At 46.6% G+C, this 19268-nt stretch overlaps 1 protein-coding gene across 1 annotated transcript; it reads left to right on the forward strand.

Annotated features, from left to right (window-relative positions):
• Positions 1-331: 331 nt before the first annotated feature.
• LOC130538835 (coiled-coil domain-containing protein 178) lies at positions 332-13973 on the forward strand. The gene is made up of 18 exons (XM_057056772.1): positions 332-897; positions 2970-3106; positions 3176-3234; positions 3304-3383; positions 3484-3702; positions 3802-4022; positions 4674-4816; positions 4928-5081; positions 5142-5237; positions 5430-5566; positions 5633-5840; positions 5972-6100; positions 6188-6301; positions 6456-6601; positions 6792-6951; positions 8643-8792; positions 11181-11315; positions 13302-13973. The coding sequence occupies exons 1-18, from the start codon at positions 840-842 to the stop codon at positions 13428-13430; spliced, it is 2475 nt and encodes an 824-aa protein (XP_056912752.1). The 5' UTR covers positions 332-839; the 3' UTR covers positions 13431-13973.
• Positions 13974-19268: the final 5295 nt, after the last annotated feature.

Below are 19268 nucleotides of genomic sequence, written 5' to 3' on the forward strand. Positions count from 1 at the left end.
TGTTTTAGGTTTTAATATAATACCTAAAGTGGAAAAGGCTGTATGCAGACACATTAGTTGTTGCTTTGAATCAAATTTTAGAATAGAGAGGAAATTTATTCTAATTTGAAATTCTATTTGTCAGAGTCATTGTTGAATTTAGCTTTAGATTTAGGCTCATTTCAAATATTTGGTACATTAATACGACCTTTGTGCAATTATAAACCCTTCAGAGCAACAGATAACATTGTATCACTTTTGCTGCGATGGTGATGATGAAAATATATTTTTTTTAAAACACACACAAGAAATACAATAAAACATTCTTCCCTAATAATTTAACAGTTTAAAGAAATAAACAAAAGTTTCCCAAGATTGTCACTATCTAAATTAATCCAGTTTGTCGCCCTTTAAATAGAAAAAAAACCCGCTGCTGCTCTTGAATGTACCTCACCAAATGCAGCCCCCACCCCGTTGCCTGGCAACCTCTATAGAGAATTGACAGCGAGTTCTCTTGATTTATTTGGAGGAAAGTTTAACCAAATCCACTTTTGGGGAGGGATGGAATGTCCCTCCTCTGAATGACAATACGGGGCAGCTAACAGATCGGTGGCAGCTATTCAAGTAAGTTGATAGGGGGCTGCTTTTTCACTTTCACGTCACCATGGCAACGACCCCCTGCTGCTCATTAATTTATTATTAGCCGAGTTAATTAGCTGCCACCCATTTATCTTCGCCTTTGGAAGCGATATAAGCCGAGGGATCATTTGAAAGTTAACGCAAAGTAGCGAAAGCAAAGTAGCTAAAGCTAGCATTGATTGTTGCTATTGTTTTTAGCATTTTCATTTCCGGTTTGAGCCATGCCTGACGTGGAGCCCCTCAGATTCCCATCGAGGGAAGAACCACCTGGTCAACAAGGTGAGAAAGGTTACTACAACTAACTTTAAAAACAATGGGTTCACTTTAGTTTACTGTTTCCTTCTGATTTTCCTGTTTTTGTCATAAAGTTGCCTCAATAAAATACTCCATCCTAACCTGTTTTCACTTATGTTACAGGGATTTCTCTTGCACCATAAGTTGTGTATTCATAAAATTGGGTTTCCATGCTGGGATGCCTTTAATTCTGGCCTTTGGTGGAGGACAATATTACCAAAATTGGAGATAAACTATTTTCCCCGAAGAGGAAAAATTCTAAAATAAGCAATATGAGAAGTAGGATTAAAAATAGAAGTCAGACAAACTTGGAGATCAGAGAAGTGATTGCCTGTGCAGGGTCACAGAGGGATCAGCCATATAATTTGTGTTTTGCATATAAACTCTGTTGTATTTTATATATATATCCTCTATATCTTTGCAAGAGAATTACTGTGAATAGATTTTGAAATTGATCCATTTCAAACACTGGTGCACTACTGCCTGTTTGCTACTGGGTCCCATGGTGATACTGGGCACAACAGATGGGCACTGAGAGGGAAAAATAACCACGCTATTGTCAATAACATCAAATGAGCAGCGTGCTCTGTGCTTATGTCCTGCATACAATGTACAACTTTCTAGTTTTTAAATAAAAAGGCCAATTAAGTTAGTACCTGCTAATTAAATTGTCACAAGTCGGCGTGGAGTCAGTGTTTAAGCTGGGTTTGCATTTTACCATTTATATCCTGTCTAAATAAATCAGTAAATATGAGGACATTTGTATAATACATATGACATTAGTGAAGGGAGGCGGTGAAGGCGACTGACCCTTGGTCCAGGTCCGCTCTGTGACTATAATACACTCTGCCAGTGTGATTTAGAGCGGATTCAGCCTGCTGATGACGTATTGCCCACTTTCACTGTGTCATTTTTCATCTAAACCGCTCAGCAGTGGATCATTTTTATTTCTAGTGTCCCTGTATTTTTTTTTCCCCACTGACTGTTCTTGTGTTCATCTGTGTTCAGTCTATAAATTGTACACATGCATGTGCTTCTACAGCACGACTGTAATAAGCAGTCGACGTTATACTGGATACAGATGGGATGCAGCCACTCCTCACAAGGTGTTCACATGGAAAAGAAACTTATTTTTCAATCGCATCAGCCTTCAACAACCACTAAATCTCCTGCTTTAGACATTGTGTTTGAGCAAGAAATGTGTGGCTGTATTAGTCCAGAGTCAAAGCCAGCTTGTATAGATTAGCAGACTATTTGACAGCTGAATTATCACCACCAGAACTGGTAGACTGGTCAGAAATGCAGATTAGTACGTTCAATGGGACTTATGATGGGGCAGATGTTGTTAAGTTCAGTCGAGCTACGTTAATGCCACAGGATGGTGTCGTTTGCTGTTTGTGTTATTTGTGTTCTGATGTGAAATTCTGGAATAATCAGACCTACTGAATACAGCTACAATAGTGGAAGAGTGGACCAGGAGATGATTTGTATTGGATTGGAATATGCACTGTGATTTTTTAATTATTTATTTTTTACCTTACCGCTTTAAAAAGGAACAGCCCTGTGCCTGTGACGCAGTTTCACTATATTTCTATAAATAAGTCCTGTCAAGTGAAATTAGCTCAAGCTGGGTTCAATTGCCCGTTGTGATTGCGCGAGTGCGCTTTCCGTCCACCAGATGGCGCCCGTTCGCCATTCTGGATTGTGCCTCTGGGTTTTTCTTGATGTTCACATGAGCTGTCTGTTCTCCCAGAGATGCTTCCAGTTTATTACAAATCTATGCCAGCAGAAGCAAAGAGAGAGAGGAAAATATTTCACAGCCTAATAAATTGTTTAATTACTTCTCCAAATAAATTTAATGAAGAAAGGGCAACGTTTGTTCCGGCAGAAGATGTTTCTCCAAGATGTTTTTCTTTTAGTTTTCATTAAAGAATGAATCATCTGCATGTTATTTACAGATTTTTAAAGGTATTTACGCTTGTAAGAGCAATAACTGAAGATATTTAGATGTGTAGCAGAAATTAAACTAATCTACTTATGGGGTTTTTTCCCCCAAGATCAAGCCGATCTTCAGGCCATCTGCTCTGGTCGACGACGCACCTGTGCCTTGCTCAACAGTCCCTTGCCGTGCGTGGATAAAGCGGTTGAGCACATCCAAGATCTGAAGATGATGGTGAAAAATTGGTGTCAACAGGTAAACTGATGTTAGACGTGACCCACGTGACACAAATAGGATAATTCTTTTGAACTTTTTCTCCTGTAGCGGTCTGTGAAATATCCACAGGCGACTCACGACAGACACCAGTACAACAGGATCTTGAGGTGAAGTCATTTCTGTATTTTATCACGCTTTTATTCGACGCACTCAATAGAACTTTCTCTTGAATGCAGTTTTCCGGCCAGAGACTCAGATTCTGAATCAGTGCTGTCTACAGACTTGTTCATTGAGGGCATTGCAATCAGTTTAAAAGGTAAGGGGGAAAAAATCCAACACCCCTATTTTCTTTTGTAACCAAAGATAATTTTACCACACTGTCACGCGGCGTAATAGACTGTACAACTCTTGTATAGTTTCCCATCCGCTGGAAAGTTGCCCATTAACGCCACTATTGAGGAAAATAAATGATGTCCTTGGAGAGGTCATGTATCTGATTGAGCGACTGGAGGCTGACAGGCAGTGTGCAGAGGAAGCTCTTCACACAGAAAGACAGAAGAAAAGAATTTTGGGGAGCGAAGTTGACAGCATGGCGCTCTGGAAGCAGCAGGAGCTCACGCTGGCTGTCCAGGAAGGTCTGTGGTAACACCTGCTGGCTGTGTTTGATCGTCAGAACAATGAGTCCAACACTTTATTACATTCTTGCCATATTTGTATTTCACCCCTCCTCCCAGAGCACGAGGCTTGCATTAGTGACGTCGCTGAGCTGAAGAGGCAGCTGGAGCTGGAACGGAACAAACTTGACCAAGCCCAGGAGAAGCTGTCGCGCACCGAGCTGCTGAACCAGCGCCTGCACCAGGAGATCAGCTCTGCCGAAGCGCAGATCCCTCATGTGAAGGAAAGCCTTGAGCTCCAGAGAGGGATCACAACTCAGATAAAGGTCGCACAAGCTCAGGTCAGCCGCGATGCCTCAGGACAGACAGCTTTTGTGTCCAGTTCTCATTTGGGTCCTTTCAGGTCAAAGATAATCATGTAATCTTCCTCTAATGGCCTAATTTTAATTCCACTTTTAGATGTGTATGCTTGGTGTGATCATTTCTTAGTGCATATCTGTCACAGAGGGAGCACATGACCAGATCCTCGGTGCTGCAGGGGTCAAGGGTTAAATGATTGATCCCGCCAGAGTTCTGTAACAAATGTTTTTAGTCCCCAAAGGAAAAGTCTCAATCACCACAAAACATTAAATGAGCAGCTCTTCCCTCAGATTGTGCACTTGTTATCCTCTTCAGTGTGTCAGTATTCAGTTCACTCGTGCCTGCTGGAGTAGTTTAACGGGTAGACAATCATCAACTCTGCTTGACACCAATGTAGTTTTATTGCGGCCCAGTTTCCTGTCATTAAAGGTCAGAATATATCAAGCCTTCAGGGTAAGTGGGGGCTTAAGGACAGCCTCAAAATGAAGTTGCCCAAATTAAAAAGGCGCCGTCCTTCACTGAGTTTGTCACCACAGACTGCGTGACCACATTGAGGAAAGAGGCACAACAGGACCGGATAGCTGGTATTATTGAAGTGGATAAAAGAAACGTTTTCCGCCGTCTTTTTTCAGGCTGATGAAGCTCACGCAGCTGCCCGGAGTGATCATCTGCAGGTCCAGGCTGAGCTACAGAAACTGGAGGAGGACACCAACAATGAAAGGACATCACTGGAGGACTCGCTGTCGCTGCTGAAGAATCAGCTGAGTGAAAAACTGTGAGTATGTTCATACAAGAGTCACTGACATTTGATGATTGATGGTGGAAATCCAGTGATTCCAGCACCCTTCAGCGTAAACCACTTCCAAACCCTTTGTTTTCCGGTCAGGGGGGAATTAAAAGATCTAAAGATGCTGGAAAACCACCTGTGTGTTGAAATCAAGGACACCGAGAGCACCGTCGCTCTCACAGAGGAAAAGTGTGCAGCTATGACACAGCGGATCCCCGAGTTGATGGAGCTGGAAGCAAAGGAGAAGGACAAAGTAAGTCGCCTGGTCTGAATTTGACTCCCTCTCAATGTGAACGCAGATTTTCCCTAACAGATTTTAAAGCTAAACCTTCAGATCGGAGACCAACTAAAGCGCGTTGGAACATTTGAAGCCAAGCTCGTCGCCCTGCAAGAAGACGTCAACAGAAATGTAAGTGAGGTCACACGGCTAACAAGCCATTATGGCGCTGCTGTACGCACCCTCAGCGAGGTGCATACAGGCAGAGCTACAGTCGGCCCCTCATGAGAGCGGCCGTATAGACTGTACGCATGCTAACAATGGAGCCCGTCAAGGTGTTTCCAGTAAGTGCATCCACTTAGTGACACCGCAGACTCTCCACAGAGACTCCGCGTGGAAGCAGAGTTTTCCTGCACAGAAGAGCAGCTCAAATACAGGCGGGATGCTTTGGAGAGGCTCCGTGAGGAAAACAGGGAATGTGTGCAGAACATGGAAGCCTGCAAACGAAGCCTTTCTGAGAGGTGCGTCGGAAGACGGGAATGTTTCTCCCCGAGTATCCCGACGCGTCACTGTGGTTTTCCCTTCAGTGGCAACGCGGTTAAACGGATGCAGGGAGAGCAGCGGCAGATGCTCCAGAAAATCACTGACAATGACGCGCAGTGGGAAAAGGCCGAGGAGGAAGTGACCCGAGTTGTAGCACAACACGGCGCGATCCGGGCGAGGCTGGCTGAGCGGCGGCGTCTTACCTTCATGGAGACTCTGAGCAGTCAGAGGTCTGTTGTGGATCTGCTGAAGGTAAATTATGATGCCATTTCATCCGTTACTACCCAGTTCCGCTAAAATCGGCCAAATGGAGCTTCATAATTGTGCGTTTTCCCCATTACCCTTAAGGGGAACAGTCTGATGGGTGTTTTCTTTTGCACCAGAGACTTTGTGAAAATTTAAAGGAAGAGTGTGATCGACAGCAACGGTGCTCAGAAATAACCAACCTTGAACTACGCAGAGAGTTTGAAGACTCATCTTTGGCGACCAAAGCCCTGGAAGCAAAAATCCAGGTATTGATTCTGGAAAAAGGGCCGTAATGATCAGAAGAGCGCCTCATTTTCTTTCCAACTTTTTTGACAAATTGTTGCTTTGGGCAGAAAATCAAGCGGTTGCTAAAAGATCTGAAAGAGATGGAGCAGGACCATCAGAGCGCATTAGTCCACCTGGAGAAGGAGAAAAATCTCAGATGTGAGCGTCTAAAAGCAGCTCAGGTAAAAAAAAACAACCCAAAACAGTTCCTCTGGAGTCAAAGAACAGTTGTGAAGTCGGGTTTACTCTGCAGAGCTCATTGATCACGAAGCCAGTCGCCGCAATTTATCTTGTCACTCTTTTCATTTTCTCCTCCCGCTGCTGTTTTGTCGGCAGGATTTGCACATCGCCACAGTAAAGAGACATGGCAGCGCCCTGGGTATGATCAGTGACCTCCTGGAGAAGAGGGAGCTCCACAGACAGGCCTCAGAGCAGATGGAAGCCACCGCTGCAAGGCTGCCACAGGTCATAAAGCATCTTCAGTGAGTCCGAAACCCCCCAAATCTTCTTGTTTTTCAGGAAAAATAATGAATAACTCAACCAATCTTCACACTTTTATGTTGTCATTTATTAAAGGCGTTCCTTCCTTTTCTCATGTATCTCATTGAAGCCACTAAAAGGCAATGAGGAAAAAAAGATCTAACCTCGGGGGTTTCTGATTTCTCCTTCCAGATGTGAGTCTGATGCTGTGAATTTCCACCACAAATCAGCCGCTCTCCTAATGAGCACCTTGCAGTCTGACATTAATAACTGCCAACAACGCTCACGCCGATTCGTGCGGATTCACGCCGCTCACGTCGCGGCCCGCAAAAAGCAGCTCGAAGTCGCCAAGGTAACGGAACACGCCGCCCTGCCCGACTCCCCGCACATACATGATCGAGTACGGCGCAGTCAGAGATGAGCTGTGAAAGCGTTTCAGTGTTTGCTCGCGGATTAGTGTCAGCGCGTCTGCGTGTCACAACAAGACGCCGGGAAAAACGGGGCTGCGCGCAATTAAAATTACCGGCCGTGGTCATTTTTTTAAGAAATTATAAGCGCTTTCCCCCGCGGTTGACAGTCCTTTGTCTGGATGAATTTGCTGATGCGTATTGTGGCGAGACGCCGCGCCCCCGTTCCCCGTGTCTGCATACAGCGGAAAAAAATCACACACGTTGTCTGGATTTGTTTAATTTATACGTGAGAAACCAGCTCCTGGGAAAAACAAGAGCGTGGTGGCTGTGAACGCCTCGCGTCTGAAGGAAAAGCCTTATTTATTGTAAGGTTTTCATCTGCAGGATTATCAGCCCCAGCCAGAGCCTCTTTGCTGATGGGGGTTTCACATGGCTTATCTAATGTGAAATCGCCATGTGGTATATAGTTTCATTAAACGGTGATCAAGAATGCATTAGTTCAAAACAAGAAAAGGCAATGGAGCTTAAGCTGCCATGCATCCAAGTGCAGCAACTTTAAAGAAGTTGTTGGCGTGAGACAATTTAAGAATTAGAAGTCTTCCTCGTAGACACAACTCCCATTAGCCAGATAAAAGTTAGCCATGCAAAAAGGGGTTTAGTCTTTTCACTTGATGAAATAAGATGGTATAACAACAATACCCGAATTTTAAAAAAAAAAAAGAAAAAAAAAGGTCAGCCAGAATCCGAGGTTCAGTAGAATCTGGGCATTTTAATCATGGGGGGTAATAAAAAAGCACACATAATGCCTTCATTAGCATAATATAATAAGAAGAGTGTGCATTCGCAGGGCATGAAACAGGGTAGTTAGGCATAGTCAAATGTTAGTTTGCAGAGGTTTCTATTAGAACTGCCGCCAAAAGCATCCATTTTAATCATGTTATGGATCCGGTGATGAGCAGAGACACGCCGGTGCAGCTAAAGGCAGAGATGGAACCAGGCTGGTCACCTCTCTTTCAGAAACATTTGCCTTTCCACGCCTATTTTTCTAATTTGGGCTCATCGTTTGGCGAGCACAAAGTAAACAACGCAAAGTGCCGACGTTATCAATTTCGTATGGGCATTGAAGTGTAATTTGTTCCGTTTACACTTCACAACAGCATCAGATGGGCTTTGTCAGTGCTGCATGGAGTAATTAAACCTGAAATCAATAGCAGGCATTTGTCATGTTTACAGCCCCTCTTTCTGCTGGGTTAAACTCATCACTTTAGTGCTGCTCGTGTTTTACTGCGGAGACACACTTCATTATGTCTGCAGGTAGATTCGAGGCGTTCGCCAGCCACGTAGGCAACACACGGGGAAATTCAGCGTTAGAACGAGAGGGGACGTGCTGCGACCTGTTTCCCAGAGGAAGCCTGAAGTCGGTGCAGTAGTTAGCTGCAGAATATGGAACGCGTGTTAATTACGGTAGCAGGTCAGTCATCGCTCAGGTGTGTGTTCAGGTGTGTGTTCACCACTGGTGTGGGTTAAAGGAGAGGTCGCATTCACTGTCCGTGCAAATGATGCTTCTTCTGGGCCTCAAATGCGCCTTGTTGCCAACGTTTTTCAGAGTTCAAACCAGGTTTTCTGTTTGTAGGAAGCTCTAAAAAAGGCACTAAAGGAGAACAAAAAGCTGGCGAGTGACTACGAAGGCCTGAAGGAGACCCTGGTGCGGGCCAAACAGGAGGCAGCGTCTGCTTTAAGCAGGAAAAACCACGTAGTTAAATCTTTACATTATTACACCCAGGTATGCTTCATATAATCTTTTGTGAAGTGTTCTGTCTCTCAAACCTCCTCCTCTTCCTTCTTCTTCTTCTGTTTTATGGCAGCATTTGTCTTCTGTGGCGTAGTTATGTCACCTTCTACGCCCTCACCGTCCGCACCGCATAGCTGCATTGGCGGTAACCGCGGCGATGAGGAGGTCGCCGCGGTGATCTAATAATGACGAGCTGAGTTAAGTGGAGGAGGATAACGGATGGCGGGATGGGACCAGAGATGTGTTGTTTTTCCATTTAAGGGAGTGAAGATAGAGACAAATACTTCCCGCGTTTCTTCATTATATCGTTTCTGGGTCGTTCGGAGGTAAAAAAAAAAGAAAAGAAAGTGGGATAAGAAGCCTCGCGTGCACAACTGCCAGTGATTAGAGATCAGGAGAAAAGGCACGACAGGATCAGAGAATAAAGGTTAAAATAGCAACGAAGCCTCACTATCAGTTTTCCTTTTAATCTTACAGTGTTTGACGCCGTTTGGCTGAAATAGAATTACACGTGACAACCATAGCGCCAAGGAGACGCCACACTCCGTTCCTGTAATGAAAATAGCGTATTATTTGTTCCAAAAATGACTAATACCTTTACTTGAGCAATTCCTCATCTAACTGCATGAATGTTATCAAGTGAGAAATGCATGCAAAAATGAAATCCTGTGGACAGGATTTTCCACGCTCGTGATCAAAGCCTGATTTTCTTTTACTCCGGATTCAGCCTTCACTTTTGTTTGTTTCAACTCTTCACTTCTGTAACGGCAGGCCCCCGGCGAGCGCTTCTGCACCCAAATTTAGCTTTTTGTAACAAGCTTATGAGCAAGAATGTTCTGGAAACGTAAATTCCCAGCCATCACATTCAATCAGATTCAAACTCAAGCATCTTTCATACATCTTTTAGAGCTACATTGATAGATTTCATATCCCCTTTAGTATGACCAAAGTCTGTCAAAGTGATTGGGACTGGGCTCCTAATTCCTATTCGGATTTCACAGATGATCACAGCCATGACCCAAATTGAGCTTTGCTGCTTGTTTGTGTAGTAGACAGATAACTGTGAGCTTTAGTTTGGAACATCTTGTGATTGAAATAAGCTTAAAAAGTCACCAGCGAAAAGTGGCAGGTTTTTTTACGGCGTCAAGGATTTGGTGGCATCTAGTGGTGGGACTAGAGATTGCAAGAATCAAACGCCTCTTTTTGAGCCTTCCAGGGTCCAGGTTTTCCACGTTTGTTGTTCCACATCAAATAAAACGTATTATTGCGCTTATGTTGCAAAATAATTATAGCTGACGTTCCAGACTACTAGAGCAACATGTCAAGGACCAGTGTGAGTATTTGTATAAATATCCTCATCCTGAGGAAGAGAAAACACAAAAGGTGGCGTGCTAATGCCGTTACACAACATAAAAAGCATATTTGCATACGGTGTGTATACGTGTGTGTAGGATATAGTCAGAAACACGAGCAGAACATTTACCGATGGCTAAATGAGCTAATTTTTGTTGTTTTCTCATCCCACGTTAACAGGTGGGGCTATATGCTGTTGTCCTTCTGCCTGTAGTTCTTTTTCTTAACATAAAGAATCTCAAATGTATTTTCAATCCACAGTTTGAACCGAATCAAAACACTGGAATGGAAGTCGGTGGTCTGTTTGCCTTCGTATAAATCCTCCATCCTAACGTACACGCGAGCGTTCCTTCGTGCTCGTGGCGTTTAGCTCGGGGTTTTTAGCAGGGAACGCCATAAAGAGCCTCCCTGTTATTGTCTTTTCCTCCAGGAGCTGATGACTGAGCTAATTCGCTTAAGTTTTCAATGCACTAGGGAACACATTGCCAAGCAATGATAAGCTTTGCAGGAAGAGTAGAGAGATGCAGGGGGAAGAAAAGCAACGGCATCTATCAGAATTTAAACCTCTTTGCTCGAAACTGTGTTCAAATAATAAAGCGAGCAGCATGTCTTTCCGAGAGACTAGGAATAATTTCTGGTTTCAGTGGGGGGTTCATGACTCTGTGTGTATGTGTAAAATATGTCTTGAGGGGATTGGTATAAAGTTAAACTGGGTGAAGTAGAAATATTTTACTCATCAGCTTTGCAGTCACAGAGTTTGCCTCGGCTAGAACAAAACTGCTGAAGCATTTAGAGAAAATTAACCCCCCATCCTGGCAGCCAGATGTGACTGGTTTCTGATGAGTGCACACGAGTGGGCAGAGAAACCAAGAGACTGTGAAATTCCTGTCAGGCCCGTGTACTGCAGAATGGGCTATTGACTGCTTTCTCTATTCCCCTCCATCATTCTTCTTGAACACTGCCATTAATTTCCTCTCCTGCCTTACCAATTCCTTTTCTCTGCCTTCTCTCTCTCCCCCCCCCCAGCTCTCTTTGTTGCAGAAGAGGATGCACAAAGCATCGGCGGAATACTTCAAACAACGCAGCCGCCGCAGCCGGGCCGGACTGGACCGCTGCCAGGCCCTCTCTCACGAGAGCGACCGCGGGATCGGAAGAGCCCAGGTAAAAACAGGAGTTCTCAAAGTGTCACTTGAATGGTAAACCCCCCCCCCCCCCATTGAACTTCCTAGCAAACGCAGGTGCATTCCCTTCATACCGCAACGGCTCGGCGTTCCGCTCGGCATTGTCTGAGCTTCACCCCGTGCCTCCTCTGCCAGGCAGGGGCGGCCAGGCGGACATTAGCTCCACGCCTCGCCTCCGTTAGAGACGCCACTCTTACATTACAGCCCGTACCGCCGCTCGTCAGACGGCTGGCGTGATGGATGGCGCGTCTGCCTGAGCACCTATGCGGCGGCTCCGTCTCGTAGGCTAGCTCTGACGACTCTGTATACACGGCATATTGTGCTCGGTCACATCACATTAACACTGGAGTCGGCTCCTCGTCGAGCAGGGGCGCCTGCCGCTTTTACGGGTTGCTACGAGCACGTCGCGGCGCATGCGGGCGCTAGCTGCTCTCCGTCCAATAACCTTGTGTCGGAGGCAGAAGAGTAGCATATTCTGCAAGGTTAGTAACGAAGGAGCTTCATTTAGGAGATAATCACAGGCTAATCGGTGCTGTGATGTGAGATGAGGTCAAAGCGGACAGAGAGACAGTGATGAATCTACACAAAATGTCCTGTCCAGCTAACAGCCAGGTGCTGCGCAACCATGCTAACCCCCCCCGCCCCCCTTTACCTCTGCAAGAATCCCTCTGGTCCATGTTTACTGGTTGTTTCTTTTCTTATTAGAATCAAACCTTGAATTCAGCTTCAGCAGTCATGCTGGAGGCGATATAGGCTCAGACTTTCATGGGAGAACCCGCTGAAAATACTATTAAGCGCTTTCCTCCTCCTCCGACTGCTGACATTTTTTTTTTTTTTTCTTTTTCTTTTTGATGGGTCCGGTCCAGACATTACTGGGAACAGCCGTGTCTCACTGGCCCAGCCTGAAAAGGCCCCAGCAGATCGCCGCTCAAGGCGGGGAGGAGTAGGGCACAGTAGGGGGAGGAGCTATCAGGGAGCCGCAGAGTGTGAAGGACAAAAGAGCCGGTGTATTCAAGCGCGCCGCACCGTCACCCGTCACAGCTCAGCACAGGGTCCATCAGAGCCGCCTGCTCTCGCCTCGCACAGGCTCCTTTTCAACTCTGGCTCAGGATTTAGGGGAGGAGGAGAAAAGCATTTGACATTTCATGTTATTTTCCACGGAGACGCCGGCAATATGAAAGGATGTAGGTATTTATAGCAGCACGTCACAGCTGATATCGGTCGTATTTAAAAGCTGGATGACTCCCGACGATGCCTCCTCTAATCCATCATGTCCACTTAACCCCACAAGCAGAGCGTACCAGAGGTCAGGCTAGCGCCTTCCTAGCGCAGGCACCAGGAGCCAAACAGCTCATAAGAAGCTTGAGGGATGGAAGCCCCTGGAACCCAAGGATGGGAGTGGGGTGGGAGACTTGTGTGTGTGGTGGTGGTGGTGGTGGTGGGGGGGGGGGCTGTCATGCTGTTCCACTCCTGCCAGAACTGGCAGTTCAGCTCTGTGTTCTGTGAGTTTACACTGGGGATGGCGTAATTGACAATGGCTAACAGCGGAGAGCAGTGCAGAGCCTTGTTGAATGGCCAGTAATGATTGGAGCAGACGCCCACTGGCCCCGTCCCCGGGGACAGTAATCCAAGATCCTGTTGCTGATATAATTGTTAGTCAGAGAATTTCTGCACGGCTAGGCCGGGGTTCAGATTCCCAAGCTGGTTGACAGTGCCAGGCACTTTAATAGAAAAACTGGATGCCGAGGTTTTTAAAACAGAGGAGCGCTGAACCTGGACATGGTTCACCAGGAGTCCCTCGTTCTCCTTCCCTATAAAAATAAGAGCAAGTGTAACTTTACTTTCCACCATCACGCTCTAAGAGGGCTTCTTATTACCGCCCCAACCCCCCACCACCACCCCCCCAAACCAAACAAATCAGCATTTGCTTAATTAGCTCCGTTTGATGTGTCCCTTCTCGGAACAGGCTCGGCTAGCAGAAGAAACCCGGCTCGCCGCTGCGTTCCTGCGCGTCTCCGCAGACGGGTCGTCCCCGACCCGCCACCCCGGGACGACCAAACCGACCGTTCGGGGCGCTGCTGGATGGAATGAGTAGAGCCTTAACGGCGTGATGGGACGTTCACCTGTACCAGACAACTTACTCCCCCCGGCACGCTTCACTACCCCCCCCCCCACCCCTTCAAATCCATAACAATGAAACAGGTGACTTTCATGCTGCTGTCAGGACTGATCTAATTTTAGCTGGGTGAATGATTGCAATTGGCTTTGCCTCATCAGATAATTAATCTATGTCACCATTAATTGGAAAAGAGAATAATTACAGGCAGTGTTGACAGAAATTCTACGCTTCTCCAGATTCCAAGATCCAATTACAACTAACGAAACCCGTGACCTTAACTAGCACTTAGCGCACTCCGGCCACCTTGACCGCGGCCCCGCGTGGTGGTGGCGGGGGGGGGGCGGCGTCTGCTGGAGGAGCGCCTGTTTTGGCGGTCTGGGGACGCGCCGCCTCGCTCGGCCCGCTCTCCGAAAGCTGTCTCCCTCAATCACTTTTCAATATTCAATCTTAATTTTGTGGAAGTTTAGCATTTTCAATGAGCTGGAGATGAATGATTAATGAATAAATTTGAATGCTTCATTTTGTCCACGGATCATTAGTTAAGTCCTTTGTGGGAAGGACCTGAGAAAGGAGGGAAAATTATTGAGACATTAGCCTGAAGCAATCCAGGGGTAAATAGTGTGCACAAAAGGATGTGGCGTGCACACTATCCAGTGGCTTTCTAAAGAACCCTGGGGAAACACTGTTTTCAATTTGGAATCTTAACTGAATCACATTTACTACTTGTGGAAAATTGATTTTGGTTCCATCATGTTTCGGTGATGTCACACTGCCTCCGTTCACACCTGCACGTATTTTTGAATGAACCACGCCAGCTACTAAAATATTATTATTCACCATTATCCACCACGCTGAATAATCCCGCTCGTATTTTGAGGGGCGTTTGTTTTCTTTTTTTGGGGGGGGGGGGTGCGCATTAGAACTCTGTTGCCTCTCCATCTGCGTGTGTGATGAAGATGCTGCTGTTGTCGTGGCGATACGCCGGATGCCTCTCCGGAAGGGGGCAGTGTGAACGCAACAACCGACCACAGACCTAATTGGCCAAACCTGCTCTGACCGTCGTTTGACCGCCAACAAACGCTCGATTCTGCTCGACCCGCCTCGTCCGGCTCGTAGCGACGCCGCGCAGGCATCCTGGTTTGGACACAAAGCCGGCTTGTGTCGCCTCCCTGATCGACGGGGGCCAGCGCCGTTCCTTAATTTCAGCCCGGCGCCGCCGTGCAGCCGATGAGTCCGTTTCGTCCGGCTTCACCTCAGCGACCACTTCAGATCGCTGGAGTGAAACCAAGTGAATCAGAGAGGTTTTTCCCTCCTCCTCCTTCCCCTCTTCATGCTACCAGAACCGTGTTTTCAGATCCGGAGGAAATGGAAGTCCCCCCCCCCCCCCCCACCACCCCAATTCTTCTGTCTGTGTTGATGAGCGAGTGAGGAGTTCAGCATTGGAGCTGATGGAGTCCAGGCTGGAGCTGCGTCGAACATATCAATGAGAGAAAAAGAAAAATGGTTCCGGAGCCGTCAGCCGGAAGAAATGTATTTTTCCTGATTTTAAATGCCCCCCTGTTAATTTTCATTGGCTCCTTCTCAGGTCCAGGCGCTGACAGCCGCCGTCATTCATTCGTTCGTTCGTTCGTTCGTTCACGGCGGGTCTGCCCAGGTGAGCCTTCACTGCAGAACTCTGCGGAGGAACGCGCCGCACAGGCTCTCGTGTTCCCCGTGTTTCCACACTCCTTTGATTTCCAGGATATTTATCTTAACAGGAGAATAATTTGTGAAAGTCTCTGACATTTGTGGCTAGCTAGCATGATAATAAATCCATGGCTTGGAACATTTTTTAGTTAATTAGAGTCAATCAATCCAAACTTTGCTCACTTACCGGTGTGAAACCAGAGTATAATGAGCAGAAATCAGCGTGGTGATTGGAAAACACAAATTACAGCTGTTAAAGAGAAACTCATGCACTCTTTCTTCTGCTGATGCCCACGCCTGCTGTGAGGATTTAAAATTAGCACGGCACCCCTTTAATGGATGCTGGAGGAATGTGCTCCTCTATAATTAAAAAAAGGAAATAATCGTAGATTAAAAAAAGAGGATGGTATATTCAGATGCCTAATTATTTAATATTTGACACTAGGGCCGTGCTACTACTGTAAGTCCCCTGATCTTCCTGTCCAATACAGGGGGGGGGGGCCTAAAGGTGCGTCTGTCTGTGCTCCGATATTATTCCTGACACATCCCGTGCGCCGTACGCTGGTGGTGTAATGGTGTGAGTAATAACCCGGCCATGTTAACGGCACCTTACAATACGATCTTTATCTATAGCGTGGTATGACCTGACCGTTAGTGGCCATAACGTCTGTGACCCCCTCCCCTCCCCCCACCACCACCTCGAGAGCTCCTGGAGGGGGAGAGCTTATGTTGTCGAGCTCATGTCGTGGAGGCTGCTAACAGCAGCCTGCCATTGTATTAATTATTGTCGGGGAATCCAAGGGGTGTAGATAATGCAGGATGCACTGGTTGGTCCCATTTGTTTCTCTTGTCAGTGGAGTGAATAATTGGGAGTGCTGACCATATTAGACACAGAGAAATCCTAAAAACATACGACTCCAGCCGCCGCCACGCAAAAGTATGGCTGGGAAATTAAAAAGCTTAATGTGTGAGGATTTCAAAGCAGTATGGAATAATTTACCGCCGAGTTTAGTGAGGTTTAGCTCCTGATTGTGGGAAAACGTGCAAATTGGAATGGAAATGAGATCAAACCTTTGCTACACAACTACAGGAGGTGGTCTTCTTTCATGTTTTGGTCCTGCGATAAGTGAGGGATAATTCCAGCCGCAGATCTGCTCTTAAACGGCGCCAGGACTTTGGGAGGGTTTCGGCAGAACGGGGCTGCTAATACAATGGGGCTCATCTTGCAATTCTCCCAAGAAATAACTATCAGTCCTGCTACAGCGGCTTCAGCGTCCCCAGGTGACCGCGCCACTGAGCCCGTGCTCGCTCCATCGCACCCCACTCCACGCCTGCTGCCACCCTGAAGGTAGATGCATCACGCTGGGGAGACTGCGCAACAGCGGCCCCCACACCACCCCCGCCACCCGCACCACCCCCGCCTCCTCCGCACGGCCGTGGCCTCCTGCAGCCCTCTGGGTCTCCGGCAGAACCCCGGATCCCGACAGCCCCGCTGTCCCTCAGGTGAGCCTGCACGCTGCTTCCCTCTCTCCCACCTGAGCGGCACAACTGGTATCCTGTTTTCATCTGAGAAATCCCCCCCCCCCCACACACACACACACACACTCCCGTATTCGCTCTGAAGGGGACACCGCCTGTTCCTCCCCGCTCACCTCCCGGCTGACTCTCTGAGCCGTGTCTGTGGTGGTTTCGCCATGTGTGGGGATCTGGGGGGGTTTCAGACAGCAGGTCCCTGAAAAGCAGAGCGAAAAACACCTCCGATCTTTTTTTTTCATCCTGCGAACGTTTAGAAGTCAACAACTGAGTCAAAGTTGCCCTCAAGTTTAATGAAACTATGTAATAATATAACAGCCCTGTTATTAAGCACAAGGACACGAGAACCCTGCCTATTTTTCGGCGTTATTAACTGGAACTGGGAGAAAATGCTGCTTTAGTAGCTTGTGTTAGCTGGAACCTGCAGCGTGTATTAACATTTCCACACTAATGTCTCTTTTCCTGCCATCAAAGCCGATATTTATTCTATTAGAACCCCAAAAACTTTAAACTCTCAACAGTTCTCCCACCATAAATTACATCCCACTTTATATTTCGCCATAGCAGACCACACTTAGTTAACAAAATATTTTACGAACAAGATGCTATCGCCCCCCTCCATGATATTAATATGATATGTTCTCTGATCTGTAAACAGCTGGTTATCTTGCTTTTCCACGATAAGAGAAAGTGCTGAGGATTTACGCTCGGTGAGCACATTTGGGCTGAATCTTTCACACGTCACAAATTGCAGATGGGAAGCAGTGATCTTGAACAGCTGATCACATTTCCGTGACCATCTGACACCTTCCATTTAGGAAAATAATACTTTCTATCTTAGCATACCCCTCTGCAGCAGCCAGCACCAGGCGATGTGGCTGCTAGCGTTTGCTGTTTACAACCTGAGCTGGGCTATTTTTTGTGCCATTGTGCTGATTAAATTATCATTTTTGTTCTTTAATCAGTGGTTTCTTGGCCACAGAAATGCCACTGATCTGTGTTGTTGCTCTTTGGGTTTTTTTTTAATCTATAAGGGCACATATATAAGCACTACACGCCGTATCTGTGGTGGTTGAGGGCGAAATAAGGAGCTTATTATAAGATTTGACCATGTGTAAGTAGGTAATCAGCAGCAGCTCTTTGTTATTATATTTTTCGCCTCTGTCTGTGACACAGGACTTCTTTTTTTTTAACCCAAAGAGGTAGATGTGGTATCTGAGTAATATGACAGATAAATATGAGTTGGGTTAACTGGTACAGAGAGTTGTAAATCACTGTGGTGTGATTCTTTGTCTCAAAGGGTTTAATTAGTCTAGAATTCCTTCTCTTATCTGATGACCCCCCCCACCACCACCACCACCACCACCACCACACACACACACACACACCCCTCCACCCCGCTGCACACTGCAACAACTTACAACCATAAACGCCCTGCAATCCGAAGACCAGCGGCCTCAGGAGACCGAGTTGCTACAAAGAACCGAAAGAGTTGGAAATGGTCATTTTACTGCGTTGGAACGGCTCACTTGAGACTTGAGTAATGTAGCGCTAACAGAGCGCTAGCAGAGATAACAGCATGCACGCGTGCAAAGTGAAACCTGCTGGTCTGCTGTCATACAGTAATACACGTTAATGGCAGTAAACAACGCTGCGGAGCGCCTCGGTTCTTCAAAACCACTAATTAATAGACCTGTATTATAGTTTCCACTCCGTGATCATTACTGTTTGAGGTGTGATGCAGGATTTTAATCAGTCATCTCGGAGGGTTCACGAGCAGCCAGCGTGCTTGTCAAGCGCTCAAACGTCAGAACATGCTCAGGTTGCATGTGTCCTCGATGCTGCATGCGGCCTGTTAGCGCCTGACGCTAGCACGCCGCTGCTCTGTTGCATAGAACACTAACAAACCCTAACTGTCATTTCATAACTTGTGAGGTATCTGTCAGTCCCGCTCCCACGGGAGCGTTGTACGTAAGTTTGCCGTACTCTAATTGAGCTCTTTGCTTAATTGACAGTTTATTCAGTCTTAATAAGAGGGTTTTTTTTCTTCTTTTTTTAACTGCTTTGGGTTGAATTTGCGAGACTGTGATTCTCACTTGGAGCGTGCAGCCATCGAGTGTCAAACAGCTAATGAGGATTACGTTCTCTGACCAGGATTCGGGGCTTCAGCCTCCATTCTGAGCACAGATTTGGTTTAGACAAAGAGGCAAAGAGGCGGTTTGCAAAGTTCAAGTCTAACTAACGCCAGAAACGCCGCCTTGCATCTGAAAGCTTTGTTTTCAGGCCTGCAGCGGCCGGCTGGTGACACAATAACTCCGCCAGATGAGATGATAACACACAAAAGCGCCGTTGTGTCCAACTTTTCCTGCTTTCGTGTTTGGAAACTTTGCATCAGCAGAGCCTGTGAGCAGTTAGAAGATTAAAAAAGAAAGGAAGCAAACCTCATGTTTGTTTGACACATGCACATGTCTTGTTTAAACCAAAACTTGAGGTTATTTTATTTTATTTTGGGGGGGGGGGGGGGCGTAAATCACCTTCTCCTGAAAGCCCTGCAGGAGCAGAATGAGATGAGGGGTTATTTTGGCGATGGAGATT

This window comes from Takifugu flavidus, chromosome 15, assembly GCF_003711565.1.
Source record: "Takifugu flavidus isolate HTHZ2018 chromosome 15, ASM371156v2, whole genome shotgun sequence".
NCBI classification, from domain to species: Eukaryota; Metazoa; Chordata; class Actinopteri; order Tetraodontiformes; family Tetraodontidae; genus Takifugu; species Takifugu flavidus.

Coding starts and splice junctions, on each gene's coding strand:
- LOC130538835 (XM_057056772.1), top strand. CDS start 840: ATGCCTGACGTGGAGCCCCTCAGATTCCCATCGAGGGAAGAACCACCT. Junction 5,082..5,141: donor AAGCAAAGGAGAAGGACAAA/GTAAGTCGCCTG, acceptor TTTCCCTAACAG/ATTTTAAAGCTAAACCTTCA. Junction 8,793..11,180: donor CTTTACATTATTACACCCAG/GTATGCTTCATA, acceptor CCCCCCCCCCAG/CTCTCTTTGTTGCAGAAGAG.